This window comes from Miniopterus schreibersii (genome assembly GCF_964146895.1).
Source record: "Miniopterus schreibersii genome assembly, chromosome: 16".
Lineage (NCBI taxonomy): Eukaryota > Metazoa > Chordata > Mammalia > Chiroptera > Miniopteridae > Miniopterus > Miniopterus schreibersii.
In genome coordinates this window covers 20,160,197-20,179,083 of record NC_138116.1, presented here as the reverse complement: position 1 = coordinate 20,179,083, position 18,887 = coordinate 20,160,197, and the positions used below count along the sequence as shown (strand labels likewise).

General features: G+C 57.6%; 1 protein-coding gene across 8 annotated transcripts; it reads left to right on the top strand.

Moving 5' to 3' along the window:
- The first annotated feature begins 1,123 nt into the window (after window positions 1–1,123).
- Window positions 1,124–18,548, top strand: TBKBP1 (TBK1 binding protein 1). 8 transcript variants are annotated; one of them, XM_081162156.1, is made up of 11 exons: window positions 1,149–1,190; window positions 2,569–2,699; window positions 3,093–3,352; window positions 3,763–3,885; window positions 4,136–4,240; window positions 5,272–5,452; window positions 6,046–6,221; window positions 6,388–6,449; window positions 14,805–14,923; window positions 15,153–15,889; window positions 16,978–18,548. In XM_081162156.1, exons 3-11 carry the CDS (start codon window positions 3,128–3,130, stop codon window positions 17,104–17,106), a joined length of 1,857 nt encoding a protein of 618 aa, XP_081018282.1. In that variant the 5' UTR covers window positions 1,149–1,190; window positions 2,569–2,699; window positions 3,093–3,127; the 3' UTR covers window positions 17,107–18,548. The 8 variants fall into 8 exon arrangements, with proteins under 8 accessions (XP_081018284.1, XP_081018282.1, XP_081018281.1 ...); XM_081162155.1 differs by lacking the exon at window positions 1,149–1,190 and adding an exon at window positions 1,561–1,687; XM_081162154.1 differs by lacking the exon at window positions 1,149–1,190 and adding an exon at window positions 1,561–1,699.
- The last annotated feature ends 339 nt before the right edge of the window (window positions 18,549–18,887 follow it).

The window sequence follows — 18,887 nt, the reverse complement described above, 5'->3', positions numbered from 1 at the left end:
CCTGAACCCTTCTTCCAGATAGGAGGCTTCACAGCTAAATGCTGAGCCTACCCAAAGCCCCCCTCCTCAGCCTAAACGTTGTTTCTAGGGTTGGCTTGTCAGGGCTTAGCCAGAGTCCTCCAGAGTTTTCCCCATCATTCCCTACCTGCAGCCAGGCTGACCAAATGACTCATTAACACCTTGAGTGTCACAGAGCAGTCTTAGCTCTGATCCCCATTTTTCCCCCATGGTTGCAGGGGTTGGGAATTATCTCCAACTTTATTCAGAAAGGTTAAGTAACTTGCCCAAGGTTGCACAGTGGGAAAATGGCAAAAAAACAAACAAAAAAAACAAACTTGAATCTCCTGAGCAGTTTGTCAAGTGCTCAGATAATCTTTGTGGAAAGAGTAAAATCTGTTGTTTCTTCGTTTCGCTGGCCTGTGGATGCTTTTGTGTGTTGGGGAAGGGGACTGTATGGGGGGGGGGGGCGGGGGGTGTCCCGTTCCTAAATGAACCTTTGACCTCCTTAGTTCACTTTCCCTTCCGAAGAAGTTACTGGTTTAACTCTCATCTCTCCAACTGGACTCTGGTGTGTATCTTATCAGAGCAATGCCCAAGAGCAGGTCTAATATTTTCCTTCTCAAAAGAGCCAAGATTCCAACCCCCCTTCCATCCAAATAAATACCTTCACTTTTCTCCAAAATGTACAGCCCCAAAGCAAATGTCAAAGCAGCACCTGACCCCTGGCACGGTCCGCAGACGCCCCTCACACACACCACCCCAAGCCAAGCCACACAGCGTTACAGAGGCATCCGGGAGGGGCGCGGAGCACCGGTCCGGCGCGGCGGGGAGCCGGTGGGCGCCGGGCGCGCTGCCAGGCCGGGCCGCACCGCGGGGGCCGAGCGCCCCTCGCCACGTGGTGGTGGCAGCGGCGGGGTCCCGGGCGCCTTCCAGCTGGAGAAACCCGGAGCAGCGGGAGAGGAGGAGGAGGAGGCGGCGGCGGCGGAGGAGGAGGAGGAGCGGGGCGGGAGGGAGGGAGGGGGGTTGGGGGGAGAGGTGGGGGGGAGGGTGGGGGGTGGGGAGAGACCCGGCGGCGGCGACAGGGCGAGAGCAGAGCGCAGTGCCAGGGGGGTGGGGGCACCGGTGCCCGTCTGGGGAGGGAGCAGGCGGAGGGGGTAAGCTGCGATTACAAGCAGGAACCGGCGGCAGCCGTGAGTCCCCAGCGGGGCTGAGCGGGGGAGGGGAGCGGCGCCCGGGCCGGCCCCCGGGGGTCGCTAGGGGGTGGCCGGGATGAGGTGGCGGGAGGTTGGCCGGCAGTTGGCCCAGGATGGCGGGGAGGGGAACAGACCGGCGTCCGCCGCCCGCATCCTTCCCTTTCGCCCCGCTCCGCGGCTCCTCAGGCCGCACTGCCTCCAGAGCCCCTTCCCTGGCCGGGGGACGGCGGACCCCCGGCCGGGCCGGCAGCAGGGGAGGGGGCTGCGCGGTCTCAGCCCCCAAGAGGGGAGGGGCGACTATTTCTGTCGGCGGAGCTGAAGGGGTTTAAAGGGCGGCTCTTAAAGGGGCCGCAGAAGGGGCCCGGGCCGGAGGAGGCACCCCCTCCCCATCCGCCTTCCGTGGCTCTCACCCGGGGCGGCTGGGCGGAGAGGAGAATGCAGAGGAAGGAAACACTCGTCCGGGAGGCCTAGGGGACCGAGCCCTCACTAGCGGGGTTGGGCCCGAGGTGGCGGGCAGGGGTTTGGGGGTGTGGGTGTGGTGAGCGCTGGCCGGCAGAGTTGGGGGGAGCGGATGGGCCTGGGAGGAAGGGGTTAAAGGTGGGGCCAGCCCTACAAACTGGCGCACACATTCCGTACTCAGACCCGGCCACACGCGTTTCCCTGGCACTTAATGGGGGAGGGGTGCGGTGTGGGGTCCTGGGCCTGCGCCCGGTCCATCCCAGGTTCTGCTGCAGGGCTTTGGGTGGTCGCGGACCCCACTGTCTCAACTCACACCTCAGGAGCCCCCTCTCCTACGCACACACGGGCTCCGGCGCGCGTGCACACACCTCGGACATTCCCATAGTGCCTCACGTGACCCACGGCCCCGAACGTGCCCACCCTCCACACACGCTCACGCACGCGTGCACACACGCGCACACACAACACGGCCGCTTCCCAACTCCATCCTGACCCCCACCCGCAGCCCCGCTAAGGCACTCATTGACTGTGACACACCTACACTCATTCACAGACACACACATTCCCCCACACATGCAACTACAGACACATTCATAAACGGCCAGGAGAAGTACACACACACCCCCTCGCCTAGCCTACTCTTTTGGGAGCCCTGAGTCATTCCTGCCCCCCTCCCAGGGCTCCCCATTTCCCTTCTGCAGGCCCACAGGACTGGCTTGGGAATTCTTTGGCGGCTTTCTTCACCTGGGCCCTGGCCCTCTCCCAGAACCGACCCCCCCAAACTTTGTGTATCCTGACACTCTGCCAGGACTTCCTGTGGGTCCTAGGTCAGGGGTGAGGAGGGCCTGGAGGGTTGCCACAGCCCTGGTGTGAGTGGGGGGGGCATTTCCTTTTCCTGAACTTTGGGATCCTGCAGGAGGAAGTTGGGCGGGGGCCCAGCAGAGGATGTGCTGACAGTGGTGAGGCTGACCCTCCCAGAAGCACTGAGCCTTCCTTAGGGAGGAGCCAGGGGTGCCAGAGGCCTGGGATGAGGAGCTTGGCAGAGAGGTATTTGGGGAAGTGAGGCCTGGGGTGGAGATGGGCTGAGGAGAGAGTCAAGGCAGGCCCCATCTGGGCCCCATGCTGGGAAGGCAGATCTCTTCTGTCCACTGGGTTCTGAAAGGAGCCTGTCCCTGCTGCTAAACTGGCTCACTTGTCCCAACTTGTCCCACCCCACCTCCACCCCCACCCCCAGGTCTTCACCTGGTCCCAGCCCCTTCCCACAACGGATGCAAAGAGGAGAAGATGGGGCTTGGTAGTCTGGGAGGGGCCGGTGGGAGATGGTGGGGCAGGACCAGGCAGCATCTCAGCTGGTCACAGGGCTCCTCGGGCCAAGACTAGGGGTATCAGAGGACAAGTTTCAGGCTGCCGAACTCTCCACCATTGCTCCTGCTTTCCTAGGAGGCCCAAGGGGTACCGCAGCCCAGGCCCTTGTCATGGAGTCCATGTTTGAGGATGACATCAGCATCCTGACCCAGGAAGCCCTGGGCCCCAGTGAAGTGTGGCTGGATGCTCCTGGAGACCCCTCGCTGGGGGGAGACATGTGCTCTGCCTCTCACTTTGCCCTCATCACAGCCTATGGAGACATCAAGGAGCGTCTGGGGGGCCTGGAGAGGGAGAATGCCACCCTCCGTCGCCGCCTCAAAGTCTATGAGATCAAGGTCAGAACTTGGAGATGATGGGGGTCTGGCTGTGTGTGTGTGGTGGGGGCTGCTAATGACAGGAATTGGGGATTCAGCAGAGATTCTAGGGATCCAAAAGAGGGGTCAGGGTAGAGACTCTTGAAACTTGAGGGTCCTCCATGAGAGGTGTGGCTGCTCTGGACGGGAACTCCGGAGAGCCCAGCAACAATCAGGAAGAGATCAGGAGGGATACACTTGGGAGTGGCGGACCTGGTATCTAAAGATCTGGTTCGTGGGAAATGCTTACACACCCATGGGAATTGGGATGTACAGATCCCACTAGAGGGGGGACTCTGAGGCAGGTTGTAAGGGTGAGGGCACAGTGAAACTGAAGCCTGGGCAGGGAGCCAGGCACCAGCTCTCCTGAGGGCCTGCCCCATCATCCACAGTACCCGCTGATCAATGACTTTGGAGAGGAGCACAGCTTCTCTCTGTATGAAATCAAGGATGGCTCTCTGTTGGAGGTGGAGAAGGTCAGCCTACAGCAACGGCTCAACCAGTTCCAGCATGAGGTGAGCCCCTCGCAGGCCTCTCAGCTTTCCCTAAGCTTGCTCCAATTTCTGACACCTCCCCTACCCGCTGGCCTCTGGCTGTCTGTCCCCTTGGTCAGAGATGGCCATGATCCTCCCTAGAGCTGGCCGCAGCTCCTCCCGCCCCTTTCCTGGGTGCTGGGAATGGAAGTGGGAAGCAAGGGAGCTGCTCAGCTCCCAAGTCAGTGATGGGCTGACTGGTGTGCACCCCACTTCGCCGGGCCCCATGCAGCTGCAGAAGAATAAGGAGCAGGAAGAACAGCTCGGGGAGATGATCCAGGCTTACGAGAAACTGTGTGTGGAGAAGAGTGACCTGGAGACGGAGCTTGGGGAGATGGTGAGGCCCAGGGAGCTGGGTGCTGCAGAGTGTGACCCAGGCTGTGTGTCACCCTGTGTGTGCGTGCTTGCGGTGTGCACCCCGCTGTGTTCGTGTGTGTCTGTGTGTACCCGTTTGGCCTTTTAAATGGGGCTGTGTGTGCCATATTGGTTGTGAGTGGCTATGTGCATACATCCTGACCATGCAGTGACAGGAGGTGACTCTGTAAGTGGCCCTGTAGCACATCGTGTCTGTGTGTGTATGTTTGAGTCTCCTGCTGGGTCTACCCTATGCCTACAGCACTGCTCCTGGAAGGCTTTGTAGGTGAGGGCAAAGGTGACAGAAGTGCCTATGGCTGCTGGGATGGGTCTTGCATGTGTGTGGTTCTGGGTCAGGGTATGATCATATGTGTGAGTCAGGGGGCAGGCGTCAGAATCAGGAAACATGGTTTCTGCCGACTCCTACCTGTCACCTGGGTCAAGTCACTTAGCCTCCATTGCTCCTCTGAGCAGTGGGGCAAATAACTTCACTGAGCTATTGTGGGCATTAGTGTAAAAATGCATTGCTTTAATAATCAAAAGCACACAACAGTTGCTATGTACCAGGCACCATTCTTATCTCTTTAGATACAGTTACTCATTTCATCCTCATAACAAATTCAAGAGATAGGTGTGGTTATACCTATCTTATGGATGAGGTAGATGAAGCCAGAGTGGTTGTCGCATATGCAAATGGAAGTCACTATGCTCCTGAAGTGGTGTCTGGACAGGGAACTGAGGGTTCTTAAAGTGTCCCTGTGTGTTAGTGACATGGAAGAGTCATTAACTCTGACCTTGCAAGGGGCAGTAGCCAGAAACATCTGCATTGCATTTGCTGGAAGAGGAGACCTTGAACTCATGGTCACTTGGAGGATGGAGTTGGGATGTATGACCTTGGGCCCCTGCTCAATTTGTGTGTGATGGCTGTTCAGGCATGTCAAAGTCCTGTACTTGGGGGGCTACAGAGGTACCCTAGTCTTGTGCAGACCCTCACGCCTTTGTTTCCCCCCACAGCGGGCCCTGGTGGAGACCCACCTGCGACAGATCTGTGGTTTGGAGCAGCAGCTGCAGCAGCAACAAGGCCTCCGGGACACAGCCTTCTCAAGCCTGAGCCCTCCACCTGCCCCTGCCCCGCCCTGTGCTGATCTGGACCTGCACTACTTGGCTCTGAGAGGGGGATCTGGCTTGAGTCACGGTGAGATCTCAGCAACCCCTGATTTCCCTACCCCAAACTCCCCAGGCCAAACCCCCATTTCAACACCTTTGGACACCTCCAGCTTCTCAGGTAGTCAACACCCATTATAATGCTTTAAATTTCCCCCATAATCACCCCATCCCACCTTACCACCTGTTCGGTCACCTCATCCACTACTACCCCAATTTTTGCCACTGATGTCTATGTCCCTCTCCTGCAACCCTGGCTACCCCTATGCAATTCTGATAGATGCCAGCAGAGGGCGCCCCAACCCAGAGTCCCCTGCCTGTCCTAGGTTGTGATTTGGAGAGGCCCCTGAGGATGCTCAGAGACTTGAGTCTGGCCAGAGAAGCCCTTCAAAAGGCTATCTTATTTTTCCCTGGCCTCCAGGAAGATTAGAAAAAGCAGCTTAGCTCCTCTTTCCTCACTGCCCTCAGCAGAGGGACCTCTCATTCTGGGGTAGCTGTACTCTAGCCGTCTCTCTTGGATCCCTCATGCTGCAGTCATCACCTCTTTCACTTTGTGTTGATCTGGGAGTCAGTGGAGATGCCCAGTAGCTGGGCTCAGCCTGATGTTGTCCTCTCCCCTGTCAGCAGGCTGGCCGGGCCCCACACCGAGTGTGAGTGAGCTGGAGCGGAGGCGCCTGGAAGAGGCTCTGGAGGCTGCTCAAGGAGAAGCCCGGGGGGCTCAGCTTCGGGAGGAGCAGCTTCAGGCCGAGTGCGAGCGGCTACAGGGGGAACTGAAGCAGCTGCAGGAGACCCGGGCCCAGGTAAATGACAGCAGGGTCCGGGCCCCAGGCCCTTGCTCTGTGGAGGTCTGGGGGCTGCTGGAAATAGCATTTAGAGGTTGAGGACTCCTCTCTGGGTACAGACGGGCACTGGGGATGGGAGAGAAGTAGAGGCCAGGCCAGGTGACCTCTCCGTCTTCTCCCTTAGGATCTGGCCTCCAACCAGTCGGAGCGGGAGATGGCATGGGTGAAAAGAGTTGGGGATGACCAGTAAGTTATGTCTGTAATCCTCTCCCTCTTAACCTCTGTACCTCAGGGGTGGTGTTTCCCAGGTCCTCCCTTTGGTTCTCTCCCTTTGGTGGTGTTTGGGGGACCTCCCTTCCAAGCCATCAGAGCTGTGGGGTTTAGGTTGTTTGTGTGGCTCTGCATCCTTCACAGGAAGGAGGTGAGGCTCTAGGGGTGCTCAGGTTCTGGGAGGTACCCTTTGCTTTCCTCTGGCACCCAAGCCCATGTCTGTTCAAGGGGTTGAGAGAGGCTTCCTCAGCAGCACTGCTGCTGTTCTGTGTCCCCTGGTGAGTTTTTGGCCCCCCCAGGGCCGTAGTTTCTGTCCCAGGAACGAGGCCCCGCCAGTTTGGTTAACCCTCCCCTCCCTATGAGGAGGAAGGAGATGGTCTCTTCCAGGATTTGTGATGCCTCATCTATCTCAGGAGAGAGAACGCTGAGGCTTAGGGTTGGAGGGACTGCCTTCATGGGAATTAGAACATACTCTGCTCGGGTGACCCTTTGGAATCTTGTTAGGAAAGAGGGGAGGCCTGAAGTAGGAGAGGAGCTATGTCAGTGAGGAGCCTAATGGTGGGGGCTCCTGGGGCAGCAAGGGAGAGGGTGAGCGGCAGCCTGGTAGCAGTAAGCCTGATGCCTTTCACATCCGCACCCAACTCATCCTCTCCCACTTTCTGAGAAATAGAATGCAAACCTCCTTCCGTCTTACGTCCTCTTCCCCAAGATGAGGTGTGTGGCACAGACTCCCTACTTTCATTGGAGGGGTAAGACTGAGGCCCAGAGAGGGGCAGGAACTCACCCTTCATCACACAGCATACCTAGGTATAAGACCCCAAGGGACCTCCCCCCAGCAGGCTTCCTCCTCACCTTCCTCTCAGCTTCTGGCCAGTTGGGGATACTCCTCACCTCCCTCTGCACCCTGGGGTGAGGGCCTGGGTGGAGCTGTGATAGCTGGGGGGGGGTGAGAACACAGTTTGTGGGACTGGTGGGTGGGACCCCTTAGCTAGGCTGTGGGGCACTGAGAGGCCTCTGTGCAGAGGGTCCACCCTAGCTTGTGGCTGGGGCTCAGAGCCCGTCTTCATCCATGTGCCCAGACCCGGAACACACACTCTCACACTCTCTCTCTCTCTCTTTACCACTCTCTCTCTCTCTCATCTAAGCTTGCCCCAAAAGTCACACCGAAGGGCCCTTTATGGGTCACTGAGTCCAACCCCTGTTAGAAGCCCAGCAGTGAAGACTCCCCCAATTGGTTGAACCCCAAGAGAAGACAGAGGTTGTGGTAGGGCTGGAGTCTGAACAGCCAGGCTTTGAATCTAGGAATGGCTGGGGTGCTGACCGGCTTTGCTTTATTGACTTTACCTCTCTGGCCTCAGGTTTCCCTCATGGGCTTAGAGGTCCGTCATTGCTGAGAGACGTGAGAGGAAGGCGATGGGGTGAGGCAGAGGAGGGGTGGTGGATCCCAAGGAGCCAAGGCTATGAGTGAGTGAATGAAAGAGAACCCCTCCCATAAAGTGCTTTGGAGGTCAGATCCTCCATTCTGCTGATCAGAACAGAGTGGCCCCTTTCCCTTCCTCTCCCAAGGTACCTGCCTCACCCAGTCCCTTTGGCCATAGGGATGAGCTGGTCTTATCTCCCTTTCCTCCTGGCTCCTCCCCTCAGTCCCAGTGGTTCAGACTCTGCCTTAGGGCCTCCTGGACCTCTGCCCCCGGAACCAGTCAGGTCCTGCCTGCCCAGCCTCACACCTCCTTTCAGGCCGGGTATCTCTGGATAGCCCCAGCTTGGCAAGAGTTAATTATCAGAGGAAGTCCTTACTCCCCCGGTAGTTTTATTTTCTTATAAACCGAGCTCCTTTTGGTAATAGTCCGCTTCCCCAGTGATCCCTCCCCTGTCCTCCCACCTGAGGAGGCCTCAATCACCTGCTGTCAGCTCATTTTTCCCCACCAGCCCCTCCTCTTCTCTCTACTTCTGCCTGACCCTCCAGGCTAGTGGGAATTTTACATGTAGGTTTGCCCAGGGGAGGAATGCAGGGGCTGGATTATCCAGGTGGAGGTGTGAAGAGAGGGCCACAGAAATTTCTGCATTCAACCTATTCCAATGTGGGAATCTTGTGTGTCCCCAAAAGGTTACCACTTATTCTCAGTTTGGATACCTCCAGGGCAGCCAGTTATACTGCAGGAGTCCTGGGTGTTAAAATACACACCCTCACCCCTCGCAATCTGCTCCTGCCTCTATTAATTCTCCAGCATGAGTCCTACCTGTGCTGAGGCCTGGGAGACAGCCCCAACCCCAGGGTTTCCCAGTTCCTCCCATTCCATCCCCTGGCCCATAAGCTCTGGTCATCAATGTTCCTCTAAAAACAGACACCCAGACCAGACCAGACCAGACTGCCACCCTCCAGGTCTGATTTCCGGGCGAGATTTCCCTGCCCTTTGGTTAGCCCCTTACCTGGTGACCGATGCCCAGGGAAACAAATTGCCCCAGAGGAAGAGCCACAGGGGGTCACTCAGGGGGCCAACAGCAATAATGAGGGAGGAAGTGGGAGTGGAGACTACCCTCTCCTTAAGGTGCACTGGGCAGTAAGGACCCCAGGAGGGTCCCAGTCAAGGTAGGAGGTGAGGTGCAGAACCCACAACCACCTTCCCTCTGGGCCCAGCGCAATCTTTCTGAGGTGTAGCCAGTGCTTTGGGTGGAGGGGAAATTGTGGAGAGGGGGCTCCTTCAGGAGTCTCAGGGCCCTGAGTGGGCCGGACCCAGGGAGGGGAATGCGGGCTCAGTGTAGGAGGGAGCTCACCCGTGAGGGGTCCACCGTGAGAAGACGTGGGGCTCAGGATGAGTGATGAGGGGGTAAACTATAGGTCTTTCTTTTTCCCCAACGTGGGGGGCTCAGCGTTGCAGCCTGGGCCCTTTTCCGCCCACCCCCCACACCCCTCTCTCCGCCCACAAGCCTCTGCGTGGGCTGCGGTTAGTGGTGGGGGAGAAGTGTGAACTCGGAGAGAGAGGATGGAAACTCTGCACAGAGGTCAAGGGCAGTGTGGGGTGGGTCAGGACGGAAGTCGGAGACCCCCGCGTACCCTGTGCTTAGCCTCATGCCCCAGAAGCGGCGGGCCCAGGGCCTCCCCCTCCTGCTTCTCACCCTCCCTACTTCCTTTCTTTCAAGTCTCCTTCAGCCTGGGCACCCAGCAGCGCGCAGGAGTTAACCCCTGAGCACTGCAGCCTTGGGTGCGTGGACAGGGCCCCTGAAGTTGAGGCCCACCACTCCCACCTCACTGTGGTCTGAGTGATTGGTGGGCCTTGAACCGGTCTCTGGCCATTTCCCTGCCAGGAAGGTGGAGAGTAGCTCTTACCATGCTTTCCCTCCATGGGAAACTCCACATCCTCCCCTCATTTTTCAACCAAGGTCACCGAGCTGGTATCTCCAAAAATAGGATCAAAATGGTTTCCCCTCCCCCACCGGTCTCCTAGGCACTTCCCCGATCCTTCATCCACGCTGGACACTATGCGAGGCAATTTACCTACAACATTTAATTCTCACAAAAGACATGTTGAAGGTCCTGTCCCCTTTTACAGCTGAGCCAACTGAGGTACAAAGAAGTTAAGTAACTGGAGAAGTTAAGTGCAAATGTTAAGCAGGTCCTGAGCAAATGGGGTGTTTTTCTGGTTCCGATTCTTCTTCAGGCTGGAGGCCCTTATCAGGGGTGAGCAGGTGATTTGTTGATTGCTGTAGAAAGTAAAAAGGGGGCACTGTTAGTAATTATGCGGAGGCAAATAGTGTGAACCAGGACAGTCCTGGGCAAGCTGGGATGTGTGGCCCCCTCACCTAACCAGGGACTCTGCTCTCCAGCCTCTCTGTGAGCCGCTCAGTTTGGCTGCGTAGGAGAGGCCGTCCAGACGCAATGAACATCTGGCCATGCTGGAAGCATGGCAGGGCTGCCAGGAGGAGCCGGGCTCTGCAGATGGCAAGTCATAGCTGGTTGAGGACCGTAAAGGGGCTCAAGGCGCCTGAAAGGAAGTGGTGGAGCACTGGGTTGTTGCAAAGCGACTTCCTCCTCCCCCCACGACCTGCAACCTCAAGTCCGCTCCATGGCCTGGTGCCTGTGGACCCTCCCTGAGGGTCGGGTGGGAAGACTGATGCTGAGTGTGCCTGAGGGTGGTGGAAAGTTTGGTCCCTAAATTTACCCACAGGGGTGAAGTGGCTGGGGGAAACCGAGGGCTGCTATGGGCAAGGATGGAAAGGCTGGGAATGCTGGGTTTCTGTTTTCCTCCTGATTCTCAGTCAGTTGCTGATTCTGACCCCATGACCAGCTCTACCCTGACCCCATTCCTAACCCTTATATGGATCCCATCCCTAACTAACCCTATCCTTCATCCAGATCCCATCCCAAAATGAACTATCAAGTCCAGCCCTCATTTGACCCTGACCCCAGCCTTAACCCTGACCTCAAACCCATCCCTAGTTCGAATCTGTGACCCAACACTGGCCTGATTTCCAACCCTGCCACGTCTTCACTGCAGGTCCAGTGCAGCACAGGACACCCAGTTAACTTCCCTGGGGAAGACTCTGCGTTCAGAAGCCTATGTGTCTCACAGCTGGATTGGGGCAGAAAGAGGCCTTAGAGAAGGACACTTAGGTCTCTAACCTTTCCCACCTCGGTAGCTTTATCAACAACAGTGGAGGTTATTATTCCCAGATGAATTTTTGAGATCCTGAATTACTCGTGGAAAGAATGAATGAAAGGATAAGTCAATGAAGGATGGAAAGATTTGCTGCAGAGGTGCCCTTCTTCCTGCCAGCTCTGCCATTTGCACTTTGGCTCCTCTGAAGGTGCCAGCTCAGCAGGCTAAGGTGCCAAGAGGATGTTTGAATCCCTGCTCTGTGTCACCACTGCTCTGTGACCTTGGGCCAGCCTCTTACTAGCTCTGACTTTCCATTTCCACATATGTCTGGCACCTTCCTCTCTTTTCCCAGGGCAGGGGTGGTGATGCTCAGGGCCCCCAGGACACTTTGGAGGTCCCCAGCCTCTTCCATCTCATCTTTCCCTTCTGCTGCCTTCCCATCTCTCCTTTCCCCACCCTTTTGGAAGGCAGGATATAGCTGAGCGGTCAGTAGCCTGGACTTTGGAGTCCAGGATGCCAGAGCTCTCATTCCAGCAATTTCATTACTACTAGGCTTTATGATTTTGGTCAAGGACTTAACCTCTGGAAACCTCCATTCTCTCATCTGTAAAATGGAGATAATAGTGGCAATAGTGTAGGGTTGTTGTGAAGATTAAGTGATGTTCTTAGCACAATGCCTGGCCCATGATGAGCGCTCATACAGATGATGTGATTCTTTTCTCCCTGGGTCCCTCCCAGGTTCTGAGAGACTCAAAACTTTCCCCCATCATTTAAGCAATAAAGAAGCACCGAAATGCAGCCGTCTGTTGCCGTTCCCCTGACCCATCCTTCCCCAACAGTCTCAATAGTGGAAAATAGCAGGGCCAGGAAGCCAGGAAACGGAATACTCATTCAGGTGTGTGTGTGTGACTCTTGGTTGTGTTGTGAAGTTGAGATTTTTTCCACTGAATTGGCAGTGTTTTCTGTGAGTCATTTAAGTCCTTAGCGTATTTCGAAGCCTGGGTCTGTGCACACTGAGGTCGGGAGAGACACCTAATTAAGGGGGAGGTCCCAAAGGGTGATAGAGCATCAGGAGGTTGGGTCCCACCACCTTTACAGGTCTCAGAGGTCCTTGTGAGGGCTGCCTGGGGTTCCAGCAGGACAATCCTTGCCTGCCCCAGGCACCCAGGTCAGAGCTGTGAGAAAGGCTGGACATTCTGGGCCATGGGTGCCTTCCTTCCATTTCCTACTGCTCTATTTTGTTGTGAGGAGGGTGCCAGGAGCTGGGCAATGGAAACTGGGCTAGCTCCTGACAGGGGGAGGAAAGCAAGCAGGGGAGAGATAGGGGCCTGGGAACTGAGTATGGCAGGTGAGATCTCCAAGGCAGGGTGTGAAGGCAACGACCTGTATCTGTCACCTGAGATACAGCAGTGACTGTGGATGGGGGAAGAAATTGGGAGAGAAACTGGCTGCTTGGTCAGAGGAGGATGCTCTGTATCACTACCCTGCCCAGAACCCCTCCTGTCCTCACCACTGTGGGGTGGCATGGTCCTTCAAAAACCCCCAGTCTGATGGGGGAGACACAGCTCCTGCCCTCAGATTGCCCCAGTCTGAAGGAGATAGCCTTCCATTGGGGGTCCTCAATTTAATGTGGGACACAGACTGGACCTCCAGTCTGATAGGGGAGATGGCATTTTTCCCCACAGGCCCATAAGGTGAGGGTGGGTGGACACAGGACACATTTAGCCAACACAGGAGCTGAGATGTGATGGATTGAGGGCTGTAGCACCTCAGCAAGGGTTCCTGAAAGGACCTTCCTTCCTCCTGCTGCTGTCCATCTCTGCCCACCACCAGATGGGTGGGTGAACACTCTCCCTCCCTAAGAAATAGGCTTTTCCCCCAGAATCCACCCTGTTTGCAATAATTTGGCTTTGGCTCAAATGGGTTAAAAATAGTTTTGTTGTGGGAGGGGCCATTGTCTCCCCCATCACCCAGCTCTAGTAAGAGAGCCAGTCAGTGAGTGGAGAGTGAGAGCGAGAGCTCAGTTATTATCTATCCTCTGCACCTAGGCTTTTCCTGCCCTCTGAAGCCCTAACCTCACGACTTCCCCTCCTTTCCTCTGGGGTCAGACACACACACACACACACATACACACACGCACACGCGCGCGCTTACTCTTACCCCATTCCTCACACTCATCATTCTGGCCTCACACCCACCTTCACTCTCTCCCATCCACATACATCCTCTCTCACATGGCCATTACCATGGGATGGAGGCGGGGCCCTGAGGTTCTGGAGAACTCCCCACCTGGTTCCTGCCCAGGGCCCTACAGCTCCCGGGGCTAAAGGGCCTCCCCTGTGAAGAGATCCACCTGGAGTGGCTGAGCCTCTTGCCTGCCACTTCCCTCCAGCTCCAATTTCCACCAAGTTCCAGAGTCCCTTCTGGACTTGGTGAGATGGTGGGAGGGGGGTTGCAAGAGAACCCAAACCCCTGCCTCCCAGGCTCTGTGCAAGCCCAGAACAGAGGGCAGTGACCAAGGCCATGGCAGAGCCTCATGAGAGGTCAGGGTCTCTCTAGGGGTGAGCAGGCCAGGGTGGGAGAGAAGGGAGGGGCAATGCTGAGAGTGATAACTTTCGGAGGTTCTGGGTAAAAGTGACCTAAAGAGAAAGGAGAAACAGAAGTAGGTGACGTCTTTGCCAAGCTCATAGTCTGTTCCAGTTTTGTGAGGGTGGGTGCCCAGGAGATCTGAGCAGGAAGTGAAGGAAGCAAGAAAAATGAATGGAGAAGCTCAATTTGTTATTCGTTTACTAAACATCTACTGGGTACCAGGCCCTGGACGAGATGCTAAGACTATAAATACAGTGATGTAATCTCTACTTTTGAGGAACTCCCAATGAAGTTCCAGAACAAGGCAACTTTTTATAAGTATTCAGTGTGAGTGGTGGCCCCTGAGGTGTGTGGTGCACAGCAGCTGTTCACAGAGATCTCTGTGTAGAGGGCTCCCTGGAGCTCCTGGGAGGTACAAGGCTAAAAGGAGCTCAGAGGCAGCTTTGAGATGGAAGCAAGGGCATTGGACCTGGAACTGGGCAGACTTGGGTTCAAGTTTATCAGTTGACACCTCTGCCAAGCCAGGAGGCCATGTCTTCACTTATGGAATGGGGCTCTTCAGAGAATGTGCAATAGCAGTCTGCAACCTGTCAAAGATTGAGGGCTCTTCATGGACCCCCTGCCCCCAACACAAGGATGGCACTTCCACTTTTAGTAGGTGCTCTTTGAGAAAATTCACAGTGACAAAAGCTACTATAAATTCAGTGCAGCTTTTTGATGAATCTGTGTTTTATTCGTCACCACAGGTTTTGCATAGATTGGAAAAACATTCACACATACCTGTGTGAGCTTTGTTCAGGCTGCAGATAGTGCTCGGTGACACATGGATTCAGGGACCCCCCCACACACCCCCCCACACACACACCCCCCGGGAATCACTGAGTTCCCCAGCCCCAGTCCATAGCCTGGGAACCACTGCCCTAGCCCCAGGTAACATTCACTAGGAGGAGAGGGAGGCTCCCTGGAAGAAGTGGCATTTAAGTTGATGTTGGAGGGCCCTGGAGGGCCAGATGCTGGGGCAGAACCAGTTCTTACTCCACTGTGAACCCACTTCCCTTCTCTTCCCTACTCCTTGCCCTGTGACCTCAGGGTGAGGGAAGGCTGGGGTCAGACCATGACCTGGGGGGACTGGGGTGTCTTTCAGGGTGAATTTGGCGCTGGCTTACACGGAGCTGACAGAGGAACTGGGCCGGCTCCGGGAGCTGAGTTCTCTGCAGGGGAGGATCTTGAGGACCCTGCTGCAGGAGCAGGCCAGGAGTGGCGGTGAGATGGGGCAGGGCGGGGGAGGCCAGGGCTGGGCCCCAGGCTGGGGGAGCTGTGGCTACCGTCCTGTGTCCTGGGGCCACCCTCGGCTTCCTTTCCCTATGCCTGAGCCTTTTTCACTGGTGTTGGGAGGAGAGTGGGTGGGCTTCGGTCACAAGCAAGCCCTGGCTCCCAGTTCTGACATCTTCTCTCCCCACTGTCCCCTCACCTGGTCTCACTTCTCTTCCAGGCCAGAGGCACTCACCTCTGTCGCAGCGTCACTCCCCGGCCCCCCAGTGCCCCTCACCATCCCCGCCTTCCCGAGCGGCGCCCCCGTGCCCACCGTGCCAGTCGCCCGTGCCCCAGCGCCGCTCCCCCGGCCCCCCATGCCCCTCGCCCCAGCAGCGCCTCTCGCCGGCCTCGCCTTCCTGCCCGTCGCCCGTCCCGCAGCGCCGCTCGCCGGGGCCGCTGCCGCAGTGCCAGTCGCCGAGCCTGCAGCGCCGCTCCCCCGGGCCCCCCGCCTGCCCGGCCCCGCCGCCCCGGCCGCCGCCGCCGCTCCCGCCGCCCGCGGAGAGGCCGCTGGCCGAGCGCGCCTACGCCAAGCCGCCCAGCCAGCACGCCAAGGCCGGCTTCCAGGGCCGGCGCAGCTACTCGGAGCTGGCCGAGGGCGCGGGCTACGCGGGCGCCCCCCCGCCCTGGCTCCAGGCCGAGGCGGCCACGCTGCCCAAGCCGCGGGCCTACGGCGCCGCCGAGCTCTACGGCCCCGGCCGGCCGCTCAGCCCGCGGCGCGCCTTCGAGGGCATCCGCCTGCGCTTCGAGAAGCAGCCGTCGGAGGAGGACGAGTGGTCCGTGCCCCCCAGCCCGCCCAGCCCCGAGGCGGGCACCATCCGCTGCGCCTCCTTCTGCGCGGGCTTCCCCATCCCGGAGTCGCCCGCAGCCACCGCCTATGCCCACGCGGAGCACGCGCAGTCCTGGCCGTCCATCAACGTGAGTGGGGCGCGGGCGCGGGCGCGGGCGCGGGCGCGGGCGCGGGCGCGGGCGCGGGCGCGGGCGCGGGCGCGGGCGCGGGCGCGGGCGCGGGCGCGGGCGGTGGAGACCCGACAGCCCCGGCCTCCCCCGCACCGCTCGCCGGCCTCGGGCTGCGCTCGCTTCCTGGGCCCTGTCCCCGTTGTTGCCCTAGGGCCTGGGTGGCACAGTCCTTAGGCAGCACTAAAACCAGCTCAGGACTCTGGTTAAGGGCATGGTCTTCAGAAGGACAATCCTGGCTCTGATTCTAGACTCCACCACTTAGTCGCTGTGGGGATTTGGACAAGTTACTTATCCTCTCAGATCCTGAGTTTTCTCATCTGCATAGTAAGGGCAATGATTGCATTATCTAGTTCCATCCTAGGGTTCTTGAGAGGGAGGCCCTAAGCCTACAAACCCTCCACACAGGGCCCGAGTGGTACTCAGTAGTGAGCATCTGCTCTTAGGCTGGTGATGGAGGCCATGCTGGCCCTGAGGGTCTTGGGTGACACAGGGACAGGCCTGCTCATCCAATTCCCTCCATCAGGCCTCAGAGCCCCTTTTCTTTTCTGTCTGTCTTAGAAGACAACCCTATCTTAGGGCTCTATCATTTCACTGAAATAATGAGTTTCCTGAATGTCAGATTCAACTCTTGTCACCTAGAAAGACCAAAATATATTCCAAAGCCAGACAGAAAGTATTTTTGGGTTATACATTGTTTGGGATTATCCATTGCTTTGAGTTATCTGGCAGCGGTGTCTTAGTCACTCTGCGGGCATGTCTGGGTCTTGGCTTTCCTCATTAGGGCAGATGTCCTGGCAGGCTGAGCATACATACCTCCTTATACACTCCTCCTGTGGGCCCTATGCCCTGGGTTGGGGAGTGGATGCTGAACTTGTGGGGGGCGGGCAGAGACAGGGAGGAAAGGGTTGGCACTGGACAAAGGGTGCCAGATCCCTTCCACATGCTGCAGTCCTCCATGCCCTGGGTCCCAGGGAAAGGGCAGGCTGGAATACAGGGACCATGTGGGAGGGTTGGGGGCTGTAAATGACGTCCCTTTCTCCCCACAGCTGCTGATGGAGACAGTGGGCTCTGACATCCGCAGCTGCCCCCTCTGCCATCGGGGTTTCCCTGTCGGGTATCCAGATGACGCCCTCATCAAACACATTGACTCTCACCTGGAGAACAGCAAGATCTAGGGTGCCTCCCCCACCTACTGGCTGTTTCTCTGCCCTCTCCCATCACCCCCAAACACTCACTCACTTTGAATGCTGCATGAATTTCGTGGGGGGCCCCTGCCCCTTGCGACCCCCAGATACCTCCACTAGCTACCGAGTCAACGTGTGTGCCATCTTCCCTCGTCCAGGCACCACTCAGCCCTGGCTCTTCCCAGGAGGTCAGTTGAGGCTCTCCCCAGCTCCCTGGCTTCCAATGGGAGGTGGGAATCTGGGCTGGGACAGGGAGGGGAGTACCCTACCCAGCCTCTCCCTCTGCCTTTCTGTTCACAAACACAGTTGGATCCAAGGAGGTGTCTAGTGCTTGGGCCTGGGGGAGAGGGAGGGTATCAGAGGACTCCAGGAGCTCCCCCAGCCACTCTCCAGACATCCATCTTCCTCAGGCTGTGCTCTGCCCAAGGAACACCTCCCTGTGAGGTTCCAGAGCCTGCCCTGCACACTGATGCCAGTTCCTCCATCCCATGGCCAGCTCAAGGCTTATGGCCTGGGCCCCCATTGGGGGAAGGAGACATCTTGATTCTTGCCACTCTCTGCAGGCCAGTCCTGTCCTCCCCCTCTGCCCACCCTGGGGAACAGGGAGGGTGGGAGAGGAGGGGGAGGTCCCTTAAGGACTGGAAGGATCCAGCCTAAAGAGGCTGCCCTATGGGCCAGGGATCCCTGCACCATGACCCTCAGGCCAGGGGACTATCTGTGCCAGCCTTCTAGGCCCATGCCCTTCCCATGGATCCCCCAGCACCAAGGCACAGATTGTTATGACAGTTGCTCCCCTCCCCTCTTACCCCATTTGAGCCCCTGACACCACAGCACCCTGGAGCCCATGTGTGACTAAGGCTCTGTTAGCTGGGTGGATGTCATTAGCCCTGCCTCCCAGGCCAGAACCTGAGGATGGGCCCAGGGTGCTGTGGAGATCAAATTCAAAAGAGCTAACCCCCCTCCCACACCCCAGTGACCCACATTCCCTCTGTGAAATCTACCTCAGAGTCATACCCTCAGAAGGACGGGTAAGCAGGAGGCCAGGGGGTCCTGGGACTGAGGTGGGGAGCTTCCTACAGCAAGAGCCTGCCACCCACGATGAACCCCTCCCACCCCCCCCCCACTGCCAGACTCTCCTGGGTCTCAGCCCCGGGCAGGTGGCAGTGGACGCTATTGTCAGTGCATGTACCATTCTGATCCAATTCTTCCAGGCCCCCTACCTCCTCACATGCCTCCCCTCCTCCTCAGTGCAGGGGAGTGAGTGAAGGGGTGTGTCAGGCGGGGAAGGGTCCAAGGACTCCAGAGACACATGGCATTGTACCTTGAATGTTCCCCCAGGGAGGGGAAATTAGGAAGTGGGAATGCAGAGGGGAGGTGGGGGCCCCTGAGCCCTCTGAACAAATTGAAAGTCCAAATAAAACTTACCTGTTCCATCTGTGCTCAGTCTGTGCCCTCCATGGCAGGGGTGGGGAGAGAGCCCTTGGTAGCCCTTGGTAGAGGTCTTGAAAACTGTGTCTCACGGATACACCACCAGGGGAGAGTGGTCACTGGGCAAGTAGGAGATTCATAGGGCACCCACGTTCCAAGGTTATTCTGGAGACCTAAGCATGCAAGTGGCCATAGATGACTTGTGATGAGTTAATTTAGGACAGGTATGGAGCAGCAGAGGGTATCTTCATGACAAAGCCACCACCCCAGCCCTGAGCAGGTGTCAGGGGCTCTTGAATTTTCCCTCCCTGTAGGTCTGGCAGGTGGAGATTCTGAAGCCCTCC

Excerpts from the sequence above, each read along its gene's own strand:
- TBKBP1 (XM_081162158.1), top strand. The coding sequence starts at position 3,128 with ATGGAGTCCATGTTTGAGGATGACATCAGCATCCTGACCCAGGAAGCC. Across the intron at positions 4,241-5,271 it reads AGACGGAGCTTGGGGAGATG|CGGGCCCTGGTGGAGACCCA; the intron begins GTGAGGCCCAGG and ends TTCCCCCCACAG. Across the intron at positions 14,924-15,152 it reads GGAGCAGGCCAGGAGTGGCG|GCCAGAGGCACTCACCTCTG; the intron begins GTGAGATGGGGC and ends CTTCTCTTCCAG.